Here is a 19331-nt window from a genome sequence, read left to right on the forward strand (position 1 = left end):
GCATGGGGCAGGCAGCTCCTTCTACAAGCTGCCTTGGGTGCATGGATGTAGACATCTCCCTTTGCAGGCTGCCATGGGTGCATGGGTGCAAGCATCTCCTTCTGCAGGCTGCCATGGGTGCAGGCACCTTACTTTATAGCCGAGATGGGTGCTTGGGTGCGGACATCTCCATTTGCGGGCTGAACACCGGCGCGGACATCTCTCCGCTGCAGGCGGACAGGGGCGCACCGAGATGCAGGCACCGACCCTCGAGAGGAGCCGAGGGCCGCGGTGCGGTGCCGAGTCGCCGATCCCGCCCGCCCGGTCCCGCCCGCGGCCGGCGGTTGGCGGTGGCGGCGCTGGGCGGAGCGGGCGGCAGCTTCGAATCGGCAGCGCGGCGGGAGCTTGGTGCTGCTCGGCTGCCTCCCGCTGCACCGCACCGTCCCGTCCCGCTCAGCCCCGCGCCCCGCTCCGCTCCGTCCGGCCATGGGCAACGCCGAGTCCGTCCCGCGCCGCACCACCGGCATAGGTAAGTGCGGGGCGTCGCGTCGCGTCCCTTCCCTTACCCCCTATACCCCTTAGGGACGGACCGGACCGGACCGGCCTCTCCGCAGCATCGCTGTACCGTGGGGCTTGACATGAAAACCAGCGGGGCCGCCCTGCGATGTCCGTCGGGGTGGGGGGTGTGTGACAGTGGCATCGGTGACACGGGAAGTAACACGCACGGAGGTGGCAGACAAAATGCTGGTGCTCGGACCGTGTGAACTACGGTTGTGCTGCAGAGAGGGCAGGTACCCGGTGCTCTGAGCCCCGGTGTTCTCTCTGCTGGTTATGAGCTCCAGAGATGGCCGTGGGGGCAGTTTCTATTTATTCCCCCCTCAAACTGGGGCAGTAAATGCACTTTCATCCTGTGCAGTCGCTGCGCGGGCAGTGTTCCTGCCAAATTCACTGTAATTCAAAGTCCTTCGCTCCAAAATCGCCTGCCAATCCCAGCCCACAGCCTGGGAAAACAGAGCCGGGAAAACAAGCGGGTTGGCGCTGGCCGTGCAGCCGGGTGTCAGGTTCTTGTTGCCTTTTATGCGTCTTGTACTTGTCCAAAAAGTGCAACAGCCGGCAGCCTGGTTGGCTGGATTTGAAGGGAGCTGATAACTGAACTCAGCCAACCGGTATGAGGTGCCAGCAGTACAGAATACAAATAATGCTGGGTGGGAATAAAAGTCTTGTGTAATGTGTGTAAGGTGAAGTGAAGCATCGTTGTCGTTACTAGTATCACTGTATAGTAGTGAGTTCCAACAAGACTGAACATGTTTCTTGTTAGCCTCTCCTTGGCTTCAGGCCCTTGGGATCTGCATACTGGCTCTCGGATGCATGTGACCTGCTACAGTTTCATTTATAAATCAAATGTTGTCATTCTTCACACCTGATTCTTAATGGCAGTGTTAGAAATTTGATCAGTTTTTCAGGCATTTATAGCTTGATGTGATTTAATGACTTTTTTTTAAAAAAGCTTTAAGCAGTTAGTTTTGTTTTCTCTTCCTTTGGGGAAACCCAAAATATTTTGCTACTGGAAGTAGCAACAGAGTGTTGTCATTTACTTACTGTGTAAATTCAGTAGCGTGATGAGCTGCAGGACAATCTGTGCAGCTGCGGTGCTGGATGCTTTTGCCTGAACCTCTGTAGGATGTGTTGGTATGGAGGGGAGGGAGAGGTCCCTCTGGGGTTGTGCCAGGAACCTTTGGACAACGAGGTTGCACTGTGCCATGTCAAGCAGGTTCCCACGGATGCCAAGTGCTACCTACTGTAGTACTAAAAGTGATATAGGGCAATGCAAAGTGTGACTCGGGTGTGTAAATCTGCAGTAAACTACTCACTGCAGGAAAGGGGTAATTGCAGGTGATGGGCAGAACAAAAACCAAACCAAATTACTTCTGAGCCTTGTTTCCTACTGGCTATTGCTCTCAGGTGTGTGAAGCAATATTGAGTTCAGGAGTGTATGTACATTAAGGGTGTTACTAGCCCCAGCGGATTAAAAGCTGATTGTGTTCCTGATGAATGAATACTATGGGTGCAGGTAATATTCTGCTCTAGTGGGTTCTCAAGTTTCTTGTATTTTTTTCTCCTGGGAGCTGCTAATGCTGTGTTTGGTTTGGAGGTAGTCTGTCACTGTCAGATGTACATGTTTGCTATGTAACGGAAGATTGTTTCTAGCTGAGGCATAACTGTGCTCGCTAATGTTGGTTTTTATTTTGAAATCTAAACATCCAGTCTTTGGTTATAAAACCAATTCTGCAAAGCAGTGCCTGAGATAACATTTTTAAAGTTAATGCACTATCAGGCAAGTCAGATCTCAGTAATAGGTCATATCAACAGCTACTGCTGCCCTCCTGTTTACTTAACAGATAAGGTAAATAAATGCATTTGGTGATACTTCCAGTACTGGATACCAGGATTTGAACTGAGATGGAATTAACTGTCAAGGACTGAGAAAGCAAGCAAGCAAGCATGTATGTAAATCTCAGCCTGCTTTCAATCTGAAGTAATTTCTCCACTTGCACAATGTAGTCATCAGAAATCAGAGAAACCACTTCCCAAAGCCAGTAGTCCAATTTGTGTTCCATTGAAAAAACTCAAGCTGATTTCTATACCTTTCCTATTGCTGAAGTTTCAGCTGTGCCCCCTTCACATGCCCAAGCCACCCACTTTCTCCAGCACAACTTCTATAGGGCTGCATGCTGCAGCCTCTGCAGCCTGATCTCTGTTAGGGATAGGAAAATTCAGGGATTACTGAATGTGAACTAATCTGAGATGCTGAGCACCCCTTCTGCTGGGATCCTGTGCTGCTGGCACCATTCTAAAGCTATGCTGAAGCGTGCAAAGAGATGCTATAGCCAACAGCTTGCCTATGCTGCACCTGCAGTAGGACTCAGAGTTTGGTGGGTTGGTGGCAATACCTGGTTTGCTATATTTCTAATGTCAAGTAATTGCCACTGGAAGGGCTAATCTCTCTTGGATGAGAAAGGGAATAATCTCTCCAATAGCGAGTGTGTTACTGCTGTGGCTGGGAACTCTGTTCCTCTGTAGCCTTCACTGAAGTGCTTGAGTAAAGTGTTCTTGTCCTGAGCCAAAGCCCAGATTGGTCCTAGGATAAATGGATATAAATGGTCCTAGGATATAAAACACAGAAAATATTGGGGAAATATTTAGCTACTTGACTTCCACCCACTGCTGTGATTTCTGCTGGAGCAGGGGACCAAGAGCTTTTTTTCCTCTTTGCTAGGTCTGAGGTACCAGTGTTTGGGCAGAAAGCAGGAATATGGGATTATAAAAACTGTAAATCCTTAGAAGCTGGAGCTGTCACTGAGGTATGGGGGTTCTCAGTGTGGAAATACTGCTTTCTGTGTATTTTAAACAGAGCAGCAGAGCTGGGGCTTGGGCTCTGCAGCAAGGGAAGCTGTTCAAGATGCATTTGGGCACCAGGATGGGCACCTGGCACTACAGGGGAGCTGGGGTTAAAAAGTCAGCACTGCTACACTGTAAGTGCACCAGGAAAAACCCAAAAGCTGAATAAATGCCAGGGAAAGGACACTGCGAAGCAGGTTGCTTAAGGGATTGAGCCTGGTCAAAAGCAGAGCAAATAACCATGCAGCAGCTGGTCCCCAGGAGAGCAAACCTTTGAGGAGGACGCAACTGAGAGTGAGTTCTTACTCCTTGAATGTCCTTGTGTGCACATGCTGCTGCAGAAGATGAAAGGCAAGCTCCTTTCCCTTAGACATCTAGTGTGGGAAGCTTTGAATTATTTACATCTTATGTAGCTCAACAAGGTCAAAAGTTGTTGAAAGTTTTCTTTGCGTAATACAAGTTGACTTATGTCTGTACTCAACAATCATTCCCTGACTGAACTCTTAGTGGTCTTTGAGTGTGAAACCAAATTGCAATGCTAGGGAGTATTACAGATTGGCACAGGGCACACTGGCGTCTGTTCTGAGTTACTTTTTGGCTGTTGGGTCTGAAAACTCCAGTTAAGCATCAGTGGGACTGGAGTGTAGCTTTGGACTGGGTGGGTCATGTTGCTTGTATTCATGGGTGGTTGACAAAAATGATTGCAGATACTGGCAAGCATGTACATCTCTCTTGTCATGGTTAGTCTTTCTCCACTTGATCAGCAGCTCTTCCATGTCTGATGGATGCAGCTTCTGTCCATCCTTTCCCATCCTTCAATTAGAGCCCCCTCTAACCCTGCATGCTCCTGTATCTGCACTTCTGTCTCTCCAACTTGCAAGTGTTGTCCTGCTCACTGTAGTGTGTGCTGTCAGTGCGTGTGGTCTGCCAGTAACTGCCAGCCAGGTACCTCTCTGAACCTTTACCTTGTGGCTCATTTGGTCTTTGAGATTTGTTTTTGAGCCCCATGACTACCTTGCAAGGGCTTTTGGGGGCAATTGCCCATTCTGAGTTGGTCTTGCTGCAACTTGAACTCCTGATCTGTGAAAATCTTTCCTGCACCAGTATTCAACTGGATAGCGATGAGCAAATATTGAAGAATTCCCTGAAATGTGGCAAGGGAGATCTTGGGATCTGGGCAGTTAAAGCCTCTACAACCTTCCTGAAGTCCCCCCAGCTCTGTGGTTGGGTCTGAGTTTACTTCAGTGCAAGGGTTTCTCCAGAAGTATCTTTCCTGGCCTTTTGCGGGTTCTTAGCTCCCAGATTTCTTCTATGGAAGGTTCTCTTGAAAGACCTGGTGCTGTAGAAGCAAAAGAGGATTTTATTATGGAAAGATTTTGTTTTCCCTCTGCTCTGAAATGGAGCAGGAGGGATGAATGGGACCGTTTCTGGGCTTAGGTGGCGCCAAACGCTCACGAACGCCCCATCCTGGGCTCTGCACCACGGTGAATCTGGGGCTGAGCCCTTGCCTGCTGCTGCTCACCTGGCTCAGCCCGTCCCTCACCTCTGTGGCTTATGCAGAGGGTGAGCAGAGGCAGAGCTGGCTCCGTTTACTGGATTTAAGAGTAATGTTTGGCTGGTATGTCGCGATTCACACAGCTGGGGGCTGTTTTGTCCGCAGCACTGTGCTGCTTACTCCGAGTCACTCTACCTGGCTACCAAAATATCCTGTAGCACAGTAGGTTCTAGCATGAACTGTGTTTGCTTGCATTGCCTGTCATGCATGGATTAACAGCAGTTACATTTCTCAGTTAACCTGCACATGTTAGGCTCTAGGCGGGCTCAGCTGTGGGGAAAATAGCACAGTCTCTTCATGTTAAGCACAGTTTACTCAAAGACACTTTCATTTTGCACTGTAGAGTCTGTTTTCTCATAAACAAATCCTTTCTGCAGAACTGCAGTTTAGCACTCTACAAAATGCTGTAGACTGTGCTGAGTTCAGCTCCCTCAGTGTTTTGGGACTGTACTGTACTCAATAGCCTTAGGTGGATTCTTTTGCTGATAAATGAACAACATTTATGTGGATTTATCACAAAGGTGATGGTAGTACACATTGTGTTTCCTCTTTGCACAGTGCTGCTTCAAATCAGGCCAGAAGTCTGGGCACATGGGCTTCCCTGCAGTCCCATCTCTTTGGCTGCACTGAGCTGTGAGACTTGGGAGAAGTTGATGCTTAGCAGTGATGTCTCTGAAGGTCTGGGTTAATTGTGGTTCGGATATTTGCTGGCAGGTGCCTTTGCACTGCCCTGGGACAAACATGAAGTGCACTCTGGGCTGGTTCACTGTAACAGACCTTCTCTGGGCAGGGGACCATCCTGAGGAGTGGGACACACAGCACAATACCACTTTGCGGTAGCTCACCTGTGGCTTAGCAGCCTAGTGACCAAAGGTGAATGAGAAGTTTTTTCCGTTTAGAATGGGAAAAACTTGAGAGACTGATGCACTTGTTATTTCTGCATGGCTCTGAAATGCAGGTTACAAGGCTTGTTCATAAGGCTTTTCCCTTTTGCTTGCTTTTTCTCTCCTTGCACACTGTAATATGGCTCAGCCTTTGTTACATGTTTTCTCCTCCCAGCATTGCTCTGGCTGCAAACCCACCACTGTAGGCTGTACCCTTGGCTAAACACCTGCACAAATTGCTCTGATTTCTCCTGCAGCTGCTTGTCCAGGAAATTAGAAAATGAAAGGAACCTAAAATCTATTTGCTGTTCAAAACATGGACAAGTGTGTTAGGACCCAGATGAAGTAACTAATTACAGCCCTGAAGGCAGATAGGAATGTCCTTGGAGGTGTGTTCCCATTATGTCACCCCTTTGCACCCCTGTTTGGGGCTCTTCACCGGGCCAAGCATCTTATCTTCTTTGCAGGCTGTTAAACATACCTAAAAAGGAGCATCCATATGCCCTGACAAGACAGGACTCCAGTTTTCAGAGTTTGGCAGTCAGATAACACAGTTATAAATGCCTGCTCCTGCCTTGAACTGGAACATAAATGTTTATAACTTCTGTTACTGTCTTGACAGTCTTCCTGTTAATTTAGTGCTGAGAAACCTTTTCATTTGACTTCATTGGGTACCAGCCCAAAGTCTGTTAAAGTTGCTTCTTCCCCATCAAAGACAGAAGGTTTGGTTTTGCAACCCTGCCCTCAATTTGCAGAGGTGAAGTTTCTCACACATGTACCACCTTCTCTGTGCACCTCTTCCCTTTCTGGCTGAGATCACTCCTGTGGGTCTGAGCCCCTCAAGGAGTGTGTGCTCCCAGGTGGTTCCTGGGATGCAGGTACAAATCCTGCAAAGGAGGGCGAGGTGAGGCGAGGGTAGAAAGGAATGAGAAACTCTGTGTCCTGAAATGATGCTAAAATTCACCCAGCCCTCTATTGTCTCTATTTCTGGGTCTCTGATAAAACTAAAACTCAATTCTAAATAACCTGCAATATTTCAGCAAGGAAAGGCAAGACAAAGAGGCTATTTAAAGCTGCCGTCTTTCCAGGGCTTGGCTCACAGGCTTTGCTGCTTTTGTGTCATTGTGTCAATGGAAAACACATACAAGAGGCTAGCGAAATACAATGTGCGCTTCTAATTTAGAACGCATGCAAAGGTCAGATGTGGTCCACGGTTGGGTTTGGGGAGAGGGAGGCTTTGGGGTGGTGCAAGTGAACTTGGATTTCTGTAACGCAAGGAGGTGTATTATAAATGGAGAGTGGAAGAGTACTTAGACACAGTTTACACAATATACTACAGCCTATACAATAGAATAACCTGTACAGCCCGTTCATGGGTGCTCCTTTTTTGGTCTGAAGCTGAGGCATTATCTTCCACTCTGCTCTGTCTTGCTGTTTGAATCTTGGATGAGTCTTTTACACTGGCTGTACCCTTCAGTGTCCTTGGTTGTATAATAAGGCTGAGAGTATATACGTAAAACACTGAGATCCATAAATATAAATGCAAAGTGTCACAACATGTGTCCAGCTTGAAAGCAGCTACAAAACTATCAGAGAGGCTGCTGACCTGGAATGTCTGTATTCTGGCAATAGGATGAATACAATGAAAGGAGCTAATGGCTGTGCTGAAGGGAACTGGTTGCTGTAGGTTTTTTGAGCGGATGAGGCATGGGAGGGAGGATGGAAATTCCCCAATAGGAAAGGACACACTGAACCCTGGACCTGCACAAGCTGGAGAGAGCCTGTTGCAAGGTGGGGGGACAGCCTGAACATTGAGCAGGATTTTGGGATCCTGAAGGAGTCCATGGAAAAAACCAGAAGAGACGGGGCAGAACACTTTGTTGTTGGTTTTGGTGTCTTTTTTGGTGGGGTAGGGCTTGGTACAGGTACTCGTGCCCCTATGCTTTTCTAAGAGTAAAGTGTATGTATTTAAGAAGTTACAAGAGAACCTCAGTGCTGTGAAAAGTAGCTCTTATGTGTCCCACAAGGATGAAACCCTAGACCAGCAAAGCTATGAAGGCAGAGCATGACAAAGAAGGGTTGCTCAAGTTATCTGGGAGAGGTCCATGGTGTTTAGGTGTAGGGCCACAGGGCTGTGTTCCCCATAAGACAGGATGCTAGAGAGGGTCTAAAACCCAGCACTGGGCTCTGGAAAGCTGGAGATGGGGATGATGTACGCTCTATCCTAGATCACTGTGGCTGATTCAAATGGTGCATTTTCAGGGCATAACACTCATCCCAAACACTCATCCAAAGATAATATTGTGTAACATGACAAGATCTTAAGAAAATCCACAATTGTGGGATTGTCCTACTGTCTTGATTATGTATCATCTCATGCCTTAATTTCCCCTTTACAACTTATCTGTGCCAGTTTGTAACTGCTGTGGATGGAGGGTTTCTATTCTCCTGGTTGCAGCAATCCCCAAAAGCTTGGGAGAGTTCAGGAGTCCTGGCTAGGATCCCTGCTGTCATCTCTGAACTGTGCTGCCTTCCCAGTGCTTAGGGGTATAAAAACATCACATACGTTTTAAAGCCCTGTCTGTGCCTCCTTTCTTCAGCATTGTGATAGATTTTTGGCCTTGTTAAAGTAATCTTCTGCAAGGATTTATCTATTTTTCATGTGTCAAAGATAATTTTTTTTTCCTTAGAAATTCTTCATGCTGCATTAATTTGTTCCCTGTCAAACCTGTTTTGTTTTTTTGCTTCAGCCATACGGGTGGGAGAATCCAGTTCCCAGAAATGTGTTCATCTCTTCTCCTGCATGTGGCACTCCCGTGCCAATAAATTCAAACCTTCAACCTGCAAAGCCCTTTGAAGAAACACAGTCCTCATGTCTCAGATGCATCCAGGGGTGGCTCTGGGCCCCAGCTCAGAGATTCCCTTGTGCAATGGGGGTCAAACCAGCACGGTTCCCTGTTTGAGCCATACATGGTCTTGACAAAGAGAGTGAGGAAAGGCTCGGCCTCAGCACCTTCCATTTGGGCAGGAAAAACCACTTTTAGGAGATACAGAGCCTTGCCTTCGCTCTTCTGTCTGCTCATGCCTTGCAGAGGGGAGCTGAAGGTGGTGGGATGCTGTATGGAGAGGAGCTGCTTCTTTCCTTACCCAGACTGAGATAACATGGTTTGTCTCTTGGGAAATGAGTCTGTACTGCAAACTGGTAAAGCAGGTTGGTCAGAGCCTGGGAGCTGCTACTCTTTTGCTTTGCAATTTTTTTTTCTTTATCTAATTTTCTGAGTGCTGATGGGGCTGAGACAAACAACCCTCTTAAATGCAATACGGTAACAATAACCCCAGTATTTCCTGCTGTGGGCTGTGACCAGAGGTGCTGCCTGGTCCCTGTCCCTTGGGAATGGCTTAGATTGTCACAGCCACCCCTGGCCTTGTGACAACTCAGGACTGAGCTGTCTTAGCCCCTTGGGTTTAGAGGGTGCTGGTGGGGGCGATACTGAACACAACTCACGGAGGATTAACGGGCTCATAGAGTCACAGAATGGCTTGGGCTGGAAAGGACCTTAAACTCTCATTCTGGCTGCTGTTAGTCTCTCCATTATGAATAGTACATTCAACAGTGATTTTAAGTGGCTTCATGGCTCCTGCTGATACAAGGGATGCTGACTCCGGGTTTAGTTCATATCCCTTCCTGCATGCACACATAGCAAGGTGGGGGAAAGCATCTGTGCCCCAAGCATGGCAGGATCAGGCCAGGAGCCGTGGCATACAGCTGGTGAAGCTTGCAGGAGGAGCATGGGTGATGGAGAAGGCAGGAGAGTATGAGGAGGAGGAGGGAGGATCTCTCTTGTTCCCCTTACACTGATGTGGAGAAACAAACACAAACCAAGCTGTCCTGGCCACGCTGCAGGGCTTTTCTCTTTCCCCAGGTGCATGTTTTTGCAGGCACTGGGTGCTCCTTGCTGGGTCCCAGCACCAGGAAGGTCCCTGGGCACTAAGTGTGGAGAGCATCTGGGGTGGGAGCTGGGGGCAGACAGGGTTGGTGAGAGGATTGAAGAGGAGATGCAGAATGAGAGAGAAAACAAGCAGTTGTTTTATTAAGCCTGCCTCGTTCTCTCTATTTCTGTAGCTAACCTTTTACTTCTCAATGCAATAATAAAACCCTCTTCAGAAAATATTGCAGGGTGTTTCTTTGTGTGCTTTGACTAAGCTGTTCCTCATAAACCACTGGCTTTTGTGTAAACACAGCCATGGCAGGCAGAATTATCTGCTTTTTTGCAGCTGTCAAATCACTTTGCTCCCCCAGTAATGTATAAATGGGGATAGCAAGGCTGGGAGATGCAAGCCCCAACAGAGCCTTGGGTGCCCTCCTCTGCCATAAACCCCACTGCATCCCTCCCCAGTCGCTGCCCCTCCAAGGGGAGAGGACCTTACGGGCCCCCAGCTTGTCTCTGGATGCCTGGGGCTGGGTGATCATCAGATCTGACCATGGGAAACATCAGATCAGCTCTGGGAAGTCCCAGGCTGAACATTAAGCTGTCCAAGAATATGAGAGAATGAGGGAGGGACACAAGAGGAAACCCCCCTGTGCTGTGTCTTTGGGGAATATACATTCTCAGGCTTAGAAATGTGTAGCTGGAGATGGATATTGCTGGCTTCCCTCAGCACTTTTAATTGCTAGCCAGTGCTAGCAGAGCTCGGGATGACAGCAGAAGCTGTTTGGTTGCTAATTGCTGTCTCTCTGCCCCCTTGTTCCCAGCAGTCAAAGCTGACATACTAAATCCAGTATCTACTGGAGATCAGGGGACCTCCCTTCCACCCCTTTGGTGGGCTTCAGTGGCTTTTTTGTTCCAGATCAAATTGTGTCCCGTGACGGCTCTGATAAGCCGGAGGCTCCAGACATGGCACAGCACAGACTGCCCATTATAGGCCTTTGTTTATTCAGGGGAAAAAAATAAAAGCTTAACCTCACTATCTTGATTATGGAAAAAAAAAAAATTATATAAATGTGCCAGAAGCATAATTGGTGCCAGTGGAAACCAAAAATGACCCTTTGCTTTCCCTCTCCACCCCCCTTTTTCACAGTATAGTAGTTTACTGGGAGGGAGCTTTTCTTAGGTACTAGTGGACTGCTGTAGGGATCTGTCCTCATGAACCAGGAGAATCCTCTCCAAAACATTACCAGTCTCAGATGCTTCAGGGGATGGTGAAAGAGACCCTGGTAAAATTCCAGGTGGAATAAGGCACCCCGACTCTCAAACCACCATTCAAATCCTTTTGAGACTGTCTTACGGGCAGTAATAACATGCCCTTGAAGTACTTAGAAAATCTCATTATCAGCATCTCTTATAATGCTGGATCATCCTGCTATTTAGATAATTGTGCACTCTGTTCCCTTTGAGTCTGCCTCGCTGATTGCTGGCCACGGGGAATGATACCGTGTTTTCAGCCTTGCCTGGCTGTTCAGATGTGCTGAAGGACCTGTTGTGCTGGGCTGACGGAGAGAACAGATGGTCCTTAGGTGCCTTTCCTGCCCTGTTTCAGACTGGTGGCACTCACTTCCCAGCTCCTCGGGCACCATGTGCCTTCTCACAGGGGCACATGGGAAGGGAAGGGGGGAGAAGAACCAACCAATATAGTCCGTACCCACCTCAGCTGCTACTGCCTCTTTCCTACTGTAAGACCTTTTTCTGGGCTGGTACCTCTCTCCTGCCACCAGCTAATGCACATTTACTTCTGCCAACCCTCTTAATGAAGTGCCATCATGAGCAAGGTGAAAGCCAGCACTGGAATGACTGTGCAGGTTGGGCTGAGCCTTTGCGGTTCACACTGAAGGCTTTTTGTGGGAGGCCTGGGGTGATGGCGCATCGAGTGATGTATTTCATGGGAGGATTATTGCAATGAAACACAATGTGCTTTTGTGCCATTAAATGGTGTCTTTTATATCATTTCCTCTGACAAGTCTGTCCACACCCAAGCAAAAATAAACATTTTGAAAGGCTGCAAAGATAAACACAAAGGTTATCCTGAAATGCATCCCTTCTCCCCCTCCTTAGAGACACCTGCTCCATTCTCTGGACAGGATGAACATCCAGGAAGGTTGAGTTAAGATTACCCAGCATAAACGTTGGCAATTTCTGACTTTCCAATCCTTCACTTCACAGCCTCTATATGCTTTTTAATCAGTGGCTTTCTTGGAAAGGAGAAAGGGAAAGCTGGTACTTACTCTGTCGCAGTCTTGCTCTGCCGTTTGAAGGTTTTCCTCTCATCCCTTTGAGGCCCCATACCATTCTTAGTGCTGGTGACTATGGGGATAGGTTGGACTCAGAAGCTTTATTCTGCATGGGGCACATCACTAAGTTGTTTTATTTCCAGGCTGCTCTCTCCCATTTTTTGGCATGGGTTGTCCTTGTGCTGCCCAGACCCTTTCCTGTGTGAGTGCTGACCATGCTGGTGGGTGAGCAAAGGCGATTTCTTTCTTTATCCCACTTTTGTCAGCTTGGCAGTAGCCACCACTGCCCAAGTCTTTCTCTCCTGAAGATTTCCCAGGTTTACTTTGGCATTTATTTGGGGGGGAAGAGAAGGGATTTTAATCCCTCTTCAGTAAACCTATTTTCTAGGCTGATAAACCAGTGATTGGCATGGGGAGTTGGCCTTTTAGGGTGAGGAAATTGTTCTAATGGAACTGCCTGCTTATTTCTCCTTATCATCTAACTCATTTGCTTCTTTGCCATTTCCCATGACTATGTGGTTTCTTTAACAGCCTCTTGTGAAATGTCTCATCATGAAAATCTAACTGTGCTGTCAATCAGTGCTCTTGCATTGCCCTCTTTACCCACCCATCCCCTTTCCCTGGTGAGACTTGTTCAGGCTATAGCCTGTCTCTACTGTGAACCCCAGATGGGAAAGTGCTCTGCTTTTAATTAGCATCTTAATTAGTTTATCAGGCATTGGCACCACACTGACTTGTCATTCCTGGATGCACTTTTCAGCAGAGCTCTTGTTCTCACTATTCTGTAGTGCTTAATTTTTTTTAGTTATCACAAAGTGCATCTTTTTACTGGTCCAGGAAGATGTTCCTCTGGAATTTGGTGTTTGTTACCTGTGCTGGGTGAAGCATCTTGTTTTCCCAAATAACCAAATCACTTCAGTTTTTCTTCTTCTTATGCCCAACGGCAGATAGTGCCTGAATCATTAATTCCAGAAATGTGCTATGGTAGGGAAGGTGTAGCTCTGTAACAGATAAGCTTGACTGACATAAGTAATTTAGTTCCTCTGTGTTTTCGTTTTCTTCCTTAACTGCTGGAGATCGAGGTGACCCACAGAGTCATCTGAAATTCTTCTGCAAATGATCTCTTGGTTTGGCTTTGTTTTCAGCTATTTGTCAGCTATAACTTATGGTCATACTCCACTGACTTCAGTAAGATTATATTCTATATTTTTATAGCACTTTTGTGCTACACAAAGTGAAGAAAAAATATATATATTTTGTCTATTTACCTTTTTTTTATGTGTGATCTGAGCTCTGGATATTGGATTTTCCTCCACCCCTTTCCCTACTGATTTTGTCTCCCCTGAATCATCTTTATATATCTTATGATGGACTGCTTCTGTTATCTTTATATTCTGCTTTTTGCTGGGAAATTGCAATTCAGTTGTTGCCATTTATTTACTCTGGGTTAGCCAGGCTTTTTCTCCTCTTTGATGCCTCAGTGTTGCCTGGGGTTCTGCTCCAGAATCACTGTGATTCTTGGGACTATTAAATAGGAATGGAGCTGGCACAGGAACAGTAGTTCTGTCTTTCCCATGGCCTACCCACAGCTTTGGGGACATTGTGCCTCGGTAACCAACAAATAATTTGACCACAAGTAGAGACTGAGCAGTGAAGCTCAGGGCTGAGGTGGCCTATGAGCAAAGTTTGCTTTTTCTCAGTGATTGCAGCCCATGTGATTGTGATGTGGACCCTGCTGCACTGGTTGTACTGGGAGCTGGGATGCTGAGGATCTTGGTGGCACTGGCCACTTTGCTGATGACTAGTACTGGAACTGCTGGATGGTCCATGTCTGTTTGGCATGGTACCAGGATCTTCTTGTAAAGGCCTGAATATCCTGAAGGATATTCTTTCTTTTCCTTCCCAGAGGTTCTCCCATGCAGCTTTGCACCCAAGGGGCTGTTGAACATGGGTTAGATCCTGGTTAACACCTGGGTTAGACCCTTAGTTCCATCAAAGGAAATAGAAAGAAGTGAGGGAGCTCCAGGGAGCCTGCTTTCCGGTGATCCCATGTAGTCACCTCATCAGTATAACCTCACCAGTCTCTTAGCTTACGTCAGAAACCCTCCCTTGTTGTATTTGGCCCCATTTTTCTTCCTCAGGGAGGCTCACCCACCTCCACCTGACCTGTTGGTAGGCAAAAATACTGAGTTCATATGACCAACCGTTCCTCGCCAGCTCTCCTAATTCAAGGGACAGTAATGTGAATTATTGCCAGTACACAAGCCAGCACAGCCCCTTAGCAAGGGTCTCGGCAGAGCTAAACCAGCCAGGCAGATGCAGTGTGTCAGTGTGGCGTTAACGTATTTCTGGCAGAATATACCTGAGGGGTGGTGGATTTACAGCCTCTGGGAATCAAACTGCTGCACAGGCTTTGAACATTGAGGGGTGGGGGGAAAGCTATATTGGCTTTTTGCTTGTGATTTCACTGGCAATGCAGGAAGTTTGCAGCTGATGGGGGAATGTCTTGGCTGTTGACCCTGGAGTGGGGTGGGGGGGACTCAAGTAGAGCTTTCTTATTTCATCTTTATGGTAGTGACTCACTTGAGACTTAACTTTATTCTTTACTTGTGATGTTTTAACGTGAAACTTTGCAGGTGGAGAACTGACGCTAATGGAGCAAGGTCATTTTGCTTAATTGGTATGAAGAGAGCTAACCCAGGATTTGATAGTCCTTGTCAGGTTTCTGTCCAGCGTTTCCCCAACTTCAGTTCTGATCCTGTTCCCAGTGCAAGCAATGGAAATACTGTCTCGTGAGAGGGTGTTTCTGGTTATTGGGTTTTCTCTAGGTCAGGATACAGAGCATACCTGTTGTTGTTGTTCTTTACCTGAAGAGGACATCCTTCTAGCACTGGCTCAAGCTGAGATGGCATTTGGCTGCTGGGGTTGTGCTTCGCGTAATTCCTGGTGTGTTTCCTTGCCGGGTGGAGGAAGTCATGGCCAAGAGCATTCAATGACCCCACTGGAGTACGTGACTCTGAACAAGGTCGTTTACATTTCTCTGTCTCCATGTTTTCCAGCTATTAATGGAGATACTGTTGACATTGCCAGTGTTTTCTCTAGTGTACTAAACGTGCTCTGAGAACTGCTGAGAAATAATGTATGCAGGCATATTTATGGTATTTTGGTTCAGAGGGATTGTTAGCATTCAGCCTGGCCTCTGGCTTGATGCAAGTTTCACACAATTTTTCCTATCTGGCTTCCATGTTATGCACCATTTCTTCTTTACTCAAAGTTTTGGCAGGGAGAGAGGTATCTGGGGGGTGAGAAGGATGCCACAGAGATTTTCCAAGGTCCTGAGGTGTCTGAAAGATAGAACAGACAAAAAGGTGGTGTTGCAGAACTAGCACTGGGCAGGTTTTGCTTTGAAATAGCTTTAAAAATTCTCTCTATCATGCTAGCATCCTCACTGCTGTCACCAAATCCACTGGGTGCACGACTGGGCACAACATCTGATTCAATTCCTGATGAATCATTATTTCCACTAGTTTTTCATAATTGCTTTTGCTAATCCTCAGCTGCATTTGCATGTGCTTAGTGCTCACCATCCCCTTCATCCATATGGGTAAAAGTCACGAGGTGTCAACATCCTGCTTGTGTCCTTGTGGTGCTCGGTGGAGCTGTAAACATGGGAGAAGATCATCTTTGGCTGGTGTAAATTATCAAAGCTGTGCTCATATGAGTGAATCTATAGCAACTTACACCAGCTGCGGAAATGCCTGCAGAGTATTTTGTTCCTGCTGGCTGGAACAGCAGAAAGCTGAGGTGGGGGTAATGGCCTTATTCATATACACCTAACATAAGTAAGACACAGCTGAGCAGTTCTCTGCTCCTTTGTTTTTGTCTGTTCAGGTTTAGCAAATAAAATAAAACATATTTTGGGCTTCAGTGCTTATTCCTGTACAGAGTTAGGTGTTTTACAGGCTCTGTACATCCACTTGGACACACAGCAGCCTGCTAAACTGGTACCCCAAGGCAGATGCTCCCTGGCAGCACATAGGGGCATACTTGTGATGAAAAAGGTTGCCAGGTTAAATAAAGTTTAGCTACTTAAAAGATGAAAAATTTCCTTGCATCTAACCAGAAATGGAGTTCACGTCTAATTCTTACTTATTCCAGCACTGATTCCACTTGGGTTCCTTCAGCTGCTTAAGGGATAGGAAGGCAGAGTGTTTGTTTGGATTCTGCTGCATTAACCTGATAGTGCTGTGTCAGAACAGTAAATGCCACAGGAAGAAAAAGGCACCCATGTCAGACCTTGTCATAATGAAAGGAAATGATCCCTTTTGAACTTTAGCTGAATTTGCAAAACGTCCTCACCCCAATGTGTGTCACTGAAGCCCTTTGAAATGGGGTCAGTCCTAAACAACTTCATTTCATTCAACTTTCCATGCAATAGGAGGAGAATGGGGGCCAGGGAAATTTATTGAATGGAAAGCACAAGATCTTTAAAAAAAAAAAACAAAAAAAGAAAAAGGAAGAAATTGCTCCTTCCCAGCTTCTCGGAAGGAACTGCAAACAATGGAGGTGAATGTAAAACCCAAGATGCAAAACCTCCTGTGATTAACTCCCCTGCATAGGCAGCTGAGCTCCCGCAGCCATCCGGCCTTGGGACCTGCTGCCAGCCACATCATTTCCCCTCTTGTTATATGGCTGCATATGTGTGTGTGTGTTTACCACCCCCTGCTTGCTTTCATTCAGGAGAAATGTTGCCAGTGGGCAAACACTAATCCATCCTGACAGCTCTGCCCATCTTCCTGCTTTGGTCTGGCATCCAGCAAACAGCTTGATTAAGGTCCCCGGGGCTTTATTAGTGCAGCTTGTTGCCTGCAAATTAATCAACAGGTTGCACGTACTTAACTCTTTGCTGGAGCTGGTTGGGAAATGTTCTATGTTGCTGTGGGCATTGAATCAAGTCTTTTGAACTGGCTTTTAAATAGGGTGCAGCAGAAATAGCCCGAAGTGGTGTTAGTCTTGATTTCTTGGGGCAGGAGGTGAAGTGATCCCGTGGGCTCTGCAGGTGCTGCTAATCCAATTTCCAATCTCTAATAGCAATTTTAGGCTTTCATTTCATTTCTCTTGGCCATTCACCCACTCCCCATAAAATATCCTATTAATCATGCAGAGGACAGCCAGATGAAACCTCTACTTTGCTTAATTATCCATAAGTAGTCAGGTGTCCTTGCTATTTTGAGGTTTGTTCTGGACCATGTGTGAAAGTTGCCTCTATGTTGTAGTGTTATCTTCCAGACTTTGGTCTTGTTCTTTAACTGGTCTCATCATACCAGGGTTAGGCAAAAAACCCTATGTGGTTGCTGTGGTTTACGCTTGAACTTTGCTAACAAGCAGAAGATTCAAGGAGCACACACTGAGTTTTCAGGTGGTTGTATAAGATACCAGAGTGGAGATGACTGATGTTGTATGGGTATAAAGGGTTGAATATTCTCTGATTATTTCAAAGATCACAGGATTTCTAGCTTCTCTCTTGCATGTACATGAGGAGACCCAGGTCCTTATCTCCATTTTCCTTTTCTATGCATGACCTCTCATCTCCCACTTGCTGGTGGCCCAGTTGGTGTATCATATCGGTGTGCATGCTCATGCCTATCAGCACTGCGTGTCTCTGATGGACAGGACAGATACCGACCAAGCTCCCACATGCTGTGAGCCCTGGGGGACCAGCAGCACTCTGCACATGGAATTACATTCGATCTGATCTGGACTTGACCCCACAACGAACAATGGTGAGAACAGCCTGAGCCACATAGCTCGTATTGATTATTTTTAGCAACAATCAAAGGTAAAAGAAGAACGTGCTTATAAGGTGGTTGTCCCCCCTCTTAGCACGAGGAGAGCAGCCCAGGCCTGTTGCTCCATGCACGTTCCCCCAGGAAGGATGTGTGTTCTGCAGTTTGCTCCAGTTGGAGAGGAGCAGTGTGTGGTGGGGAATTTGCCAACCCCGTCTTCAGCAGCTGGCCAACATCTGTCTTCTGGATAATGTAAAAATTTGATGATATTTTTCATGCCTCTTTTACCAGAAGGTTTTAAAGCATCTTAGTCCTCTATCTGACTTTGTGCCCAGGTGAGAGCAGTTTTGTTGCTCTTTCTGTGCCAACAGGGAGGATGAGAGGCACGGAGAGCAGATGTGGGCTGCCCCAAGGGTCTGTGGATAGTGCCTACCCCTGTACCTTCGCTGTGAGTTCCTTTCTGACTGCTCCATGAGCTCCTGATGCTGTCTTATAGCTGAAACCTCTCGCCTGCTGAGGACACAGCACTTTGCCTGGGATCACAGATGGTCTGCGCACTTCCAGTGCAGGGCTTTCACTCCTGCCACCTTTTCTCATCTGCTCTGACCAACGTTGGGCTCTCCTGCAGAGAGCTGATTGCTCAGCGCAGAGGCTGATCCTTCAGCCTTATTTCCATGCTGGTGATGGCAATTCTGTGATAGAGGTGATAAAGGCAAAGCTGCTTCCTGGGGACAAGCTGGGGAGTTGAAGACTCGTGACTTACTTAGTGCTTTGTTCATTTCTGGCGTCTATACCCTGTGATTGCAGCAGGGCTGGTAACAGCAGCAGAAAACCAGAAAGTTAAATGCTTCTGTTCTATTCCTTTGTCTGTGGTCTGGCTCTTCACTGCTTGCAATAACCAGTTAAGGTAACCCATGTGGAGTGTGAAGGGCTGTTGATCAAAGAGGTAATGGTTCCTGCCTCAGAGCAATGCTGTTGAATTTGCAAAACCTGGGGACAGGGAGAGTGAGGCTCCAGGTTTGGATCTTCAGTATCTGTGGGTGAAGCAGCTTGTGGGGAGCAAGAGGCCAGCTTGTAGGTACCTACAGTACCAATAAATGCTCCCTGGCAGGAGGCTGAAATATCTGCAAATGCCACATGTCTGAGCAGGAACTCACCCGTGTTGCTGCCCAAGGACCTTTCCAGGTATCAGCAGAAAAATTGCTTTCTCTGTCATTTAGAATGCCATTAGTGCCATTAAGTGCTCTTAGGAGGAGTTTCCTTGTGGCAGACAGAAAGAAAAGTGGCATTTCTGAAAGATTTTAAGCCAAATGACTTCTGGCCACTCTAGTCTTGAGGATTTAGGGAGTCTTGGGAGGGTATTGAGAGAGCAAGTACCAGCAGCTCTGACAAAAGTTGCCGTGTACCATGTGCAGGGATCTCATTAGTTCAGATGATCTTGACAACTCTGGCCTTTGCATGAGAAGCACAGTCTCCCATCAGTGAAGAATTCCCCCATAGGA

The 19331-nt window shown here is 47.0% G+C and overlaps 1 protein-coding gene across 1 annotated transcript in view; it reads left to right on the forward strand.

Annotated features, from left to right (window-relative positions):
• The first annotated feature begins 439 nt into the window (after positions 1–439).
• The window catches only part of NEURL1B (neuralized E3 ubiquitin protein ligase 1B), a 136341-nt gene continuing 117449 nt past the window's right edge, over positions 440–19331 (forward strand). Inside the window, exon 1 of the mRNA XM_030504472.1 lies at positions 440–508. Coding sequence (XP_030360332.1) covers positions 466–508 — 43 coding nt within the window. The 5' untranslated portion in view covers positions 440–465. The remainder of the gene's footprint in view (positions 509–19331) is intronic.

Source organism: Strigops habroptila, chromosome 12 (assembly GCF_004027225.2).
Source record: "Strigops habroptila isolate Jane chromosome 12, bStrHab1.2.pri, whole genome shotgun sequence".
In the NCBI taxonomy this organism is placed as follows: Eukaryota; Metazoa; Chordata; class Aves; order Psittaciformes; family Psittacidae; genus Strigops; species Strigops habroptila.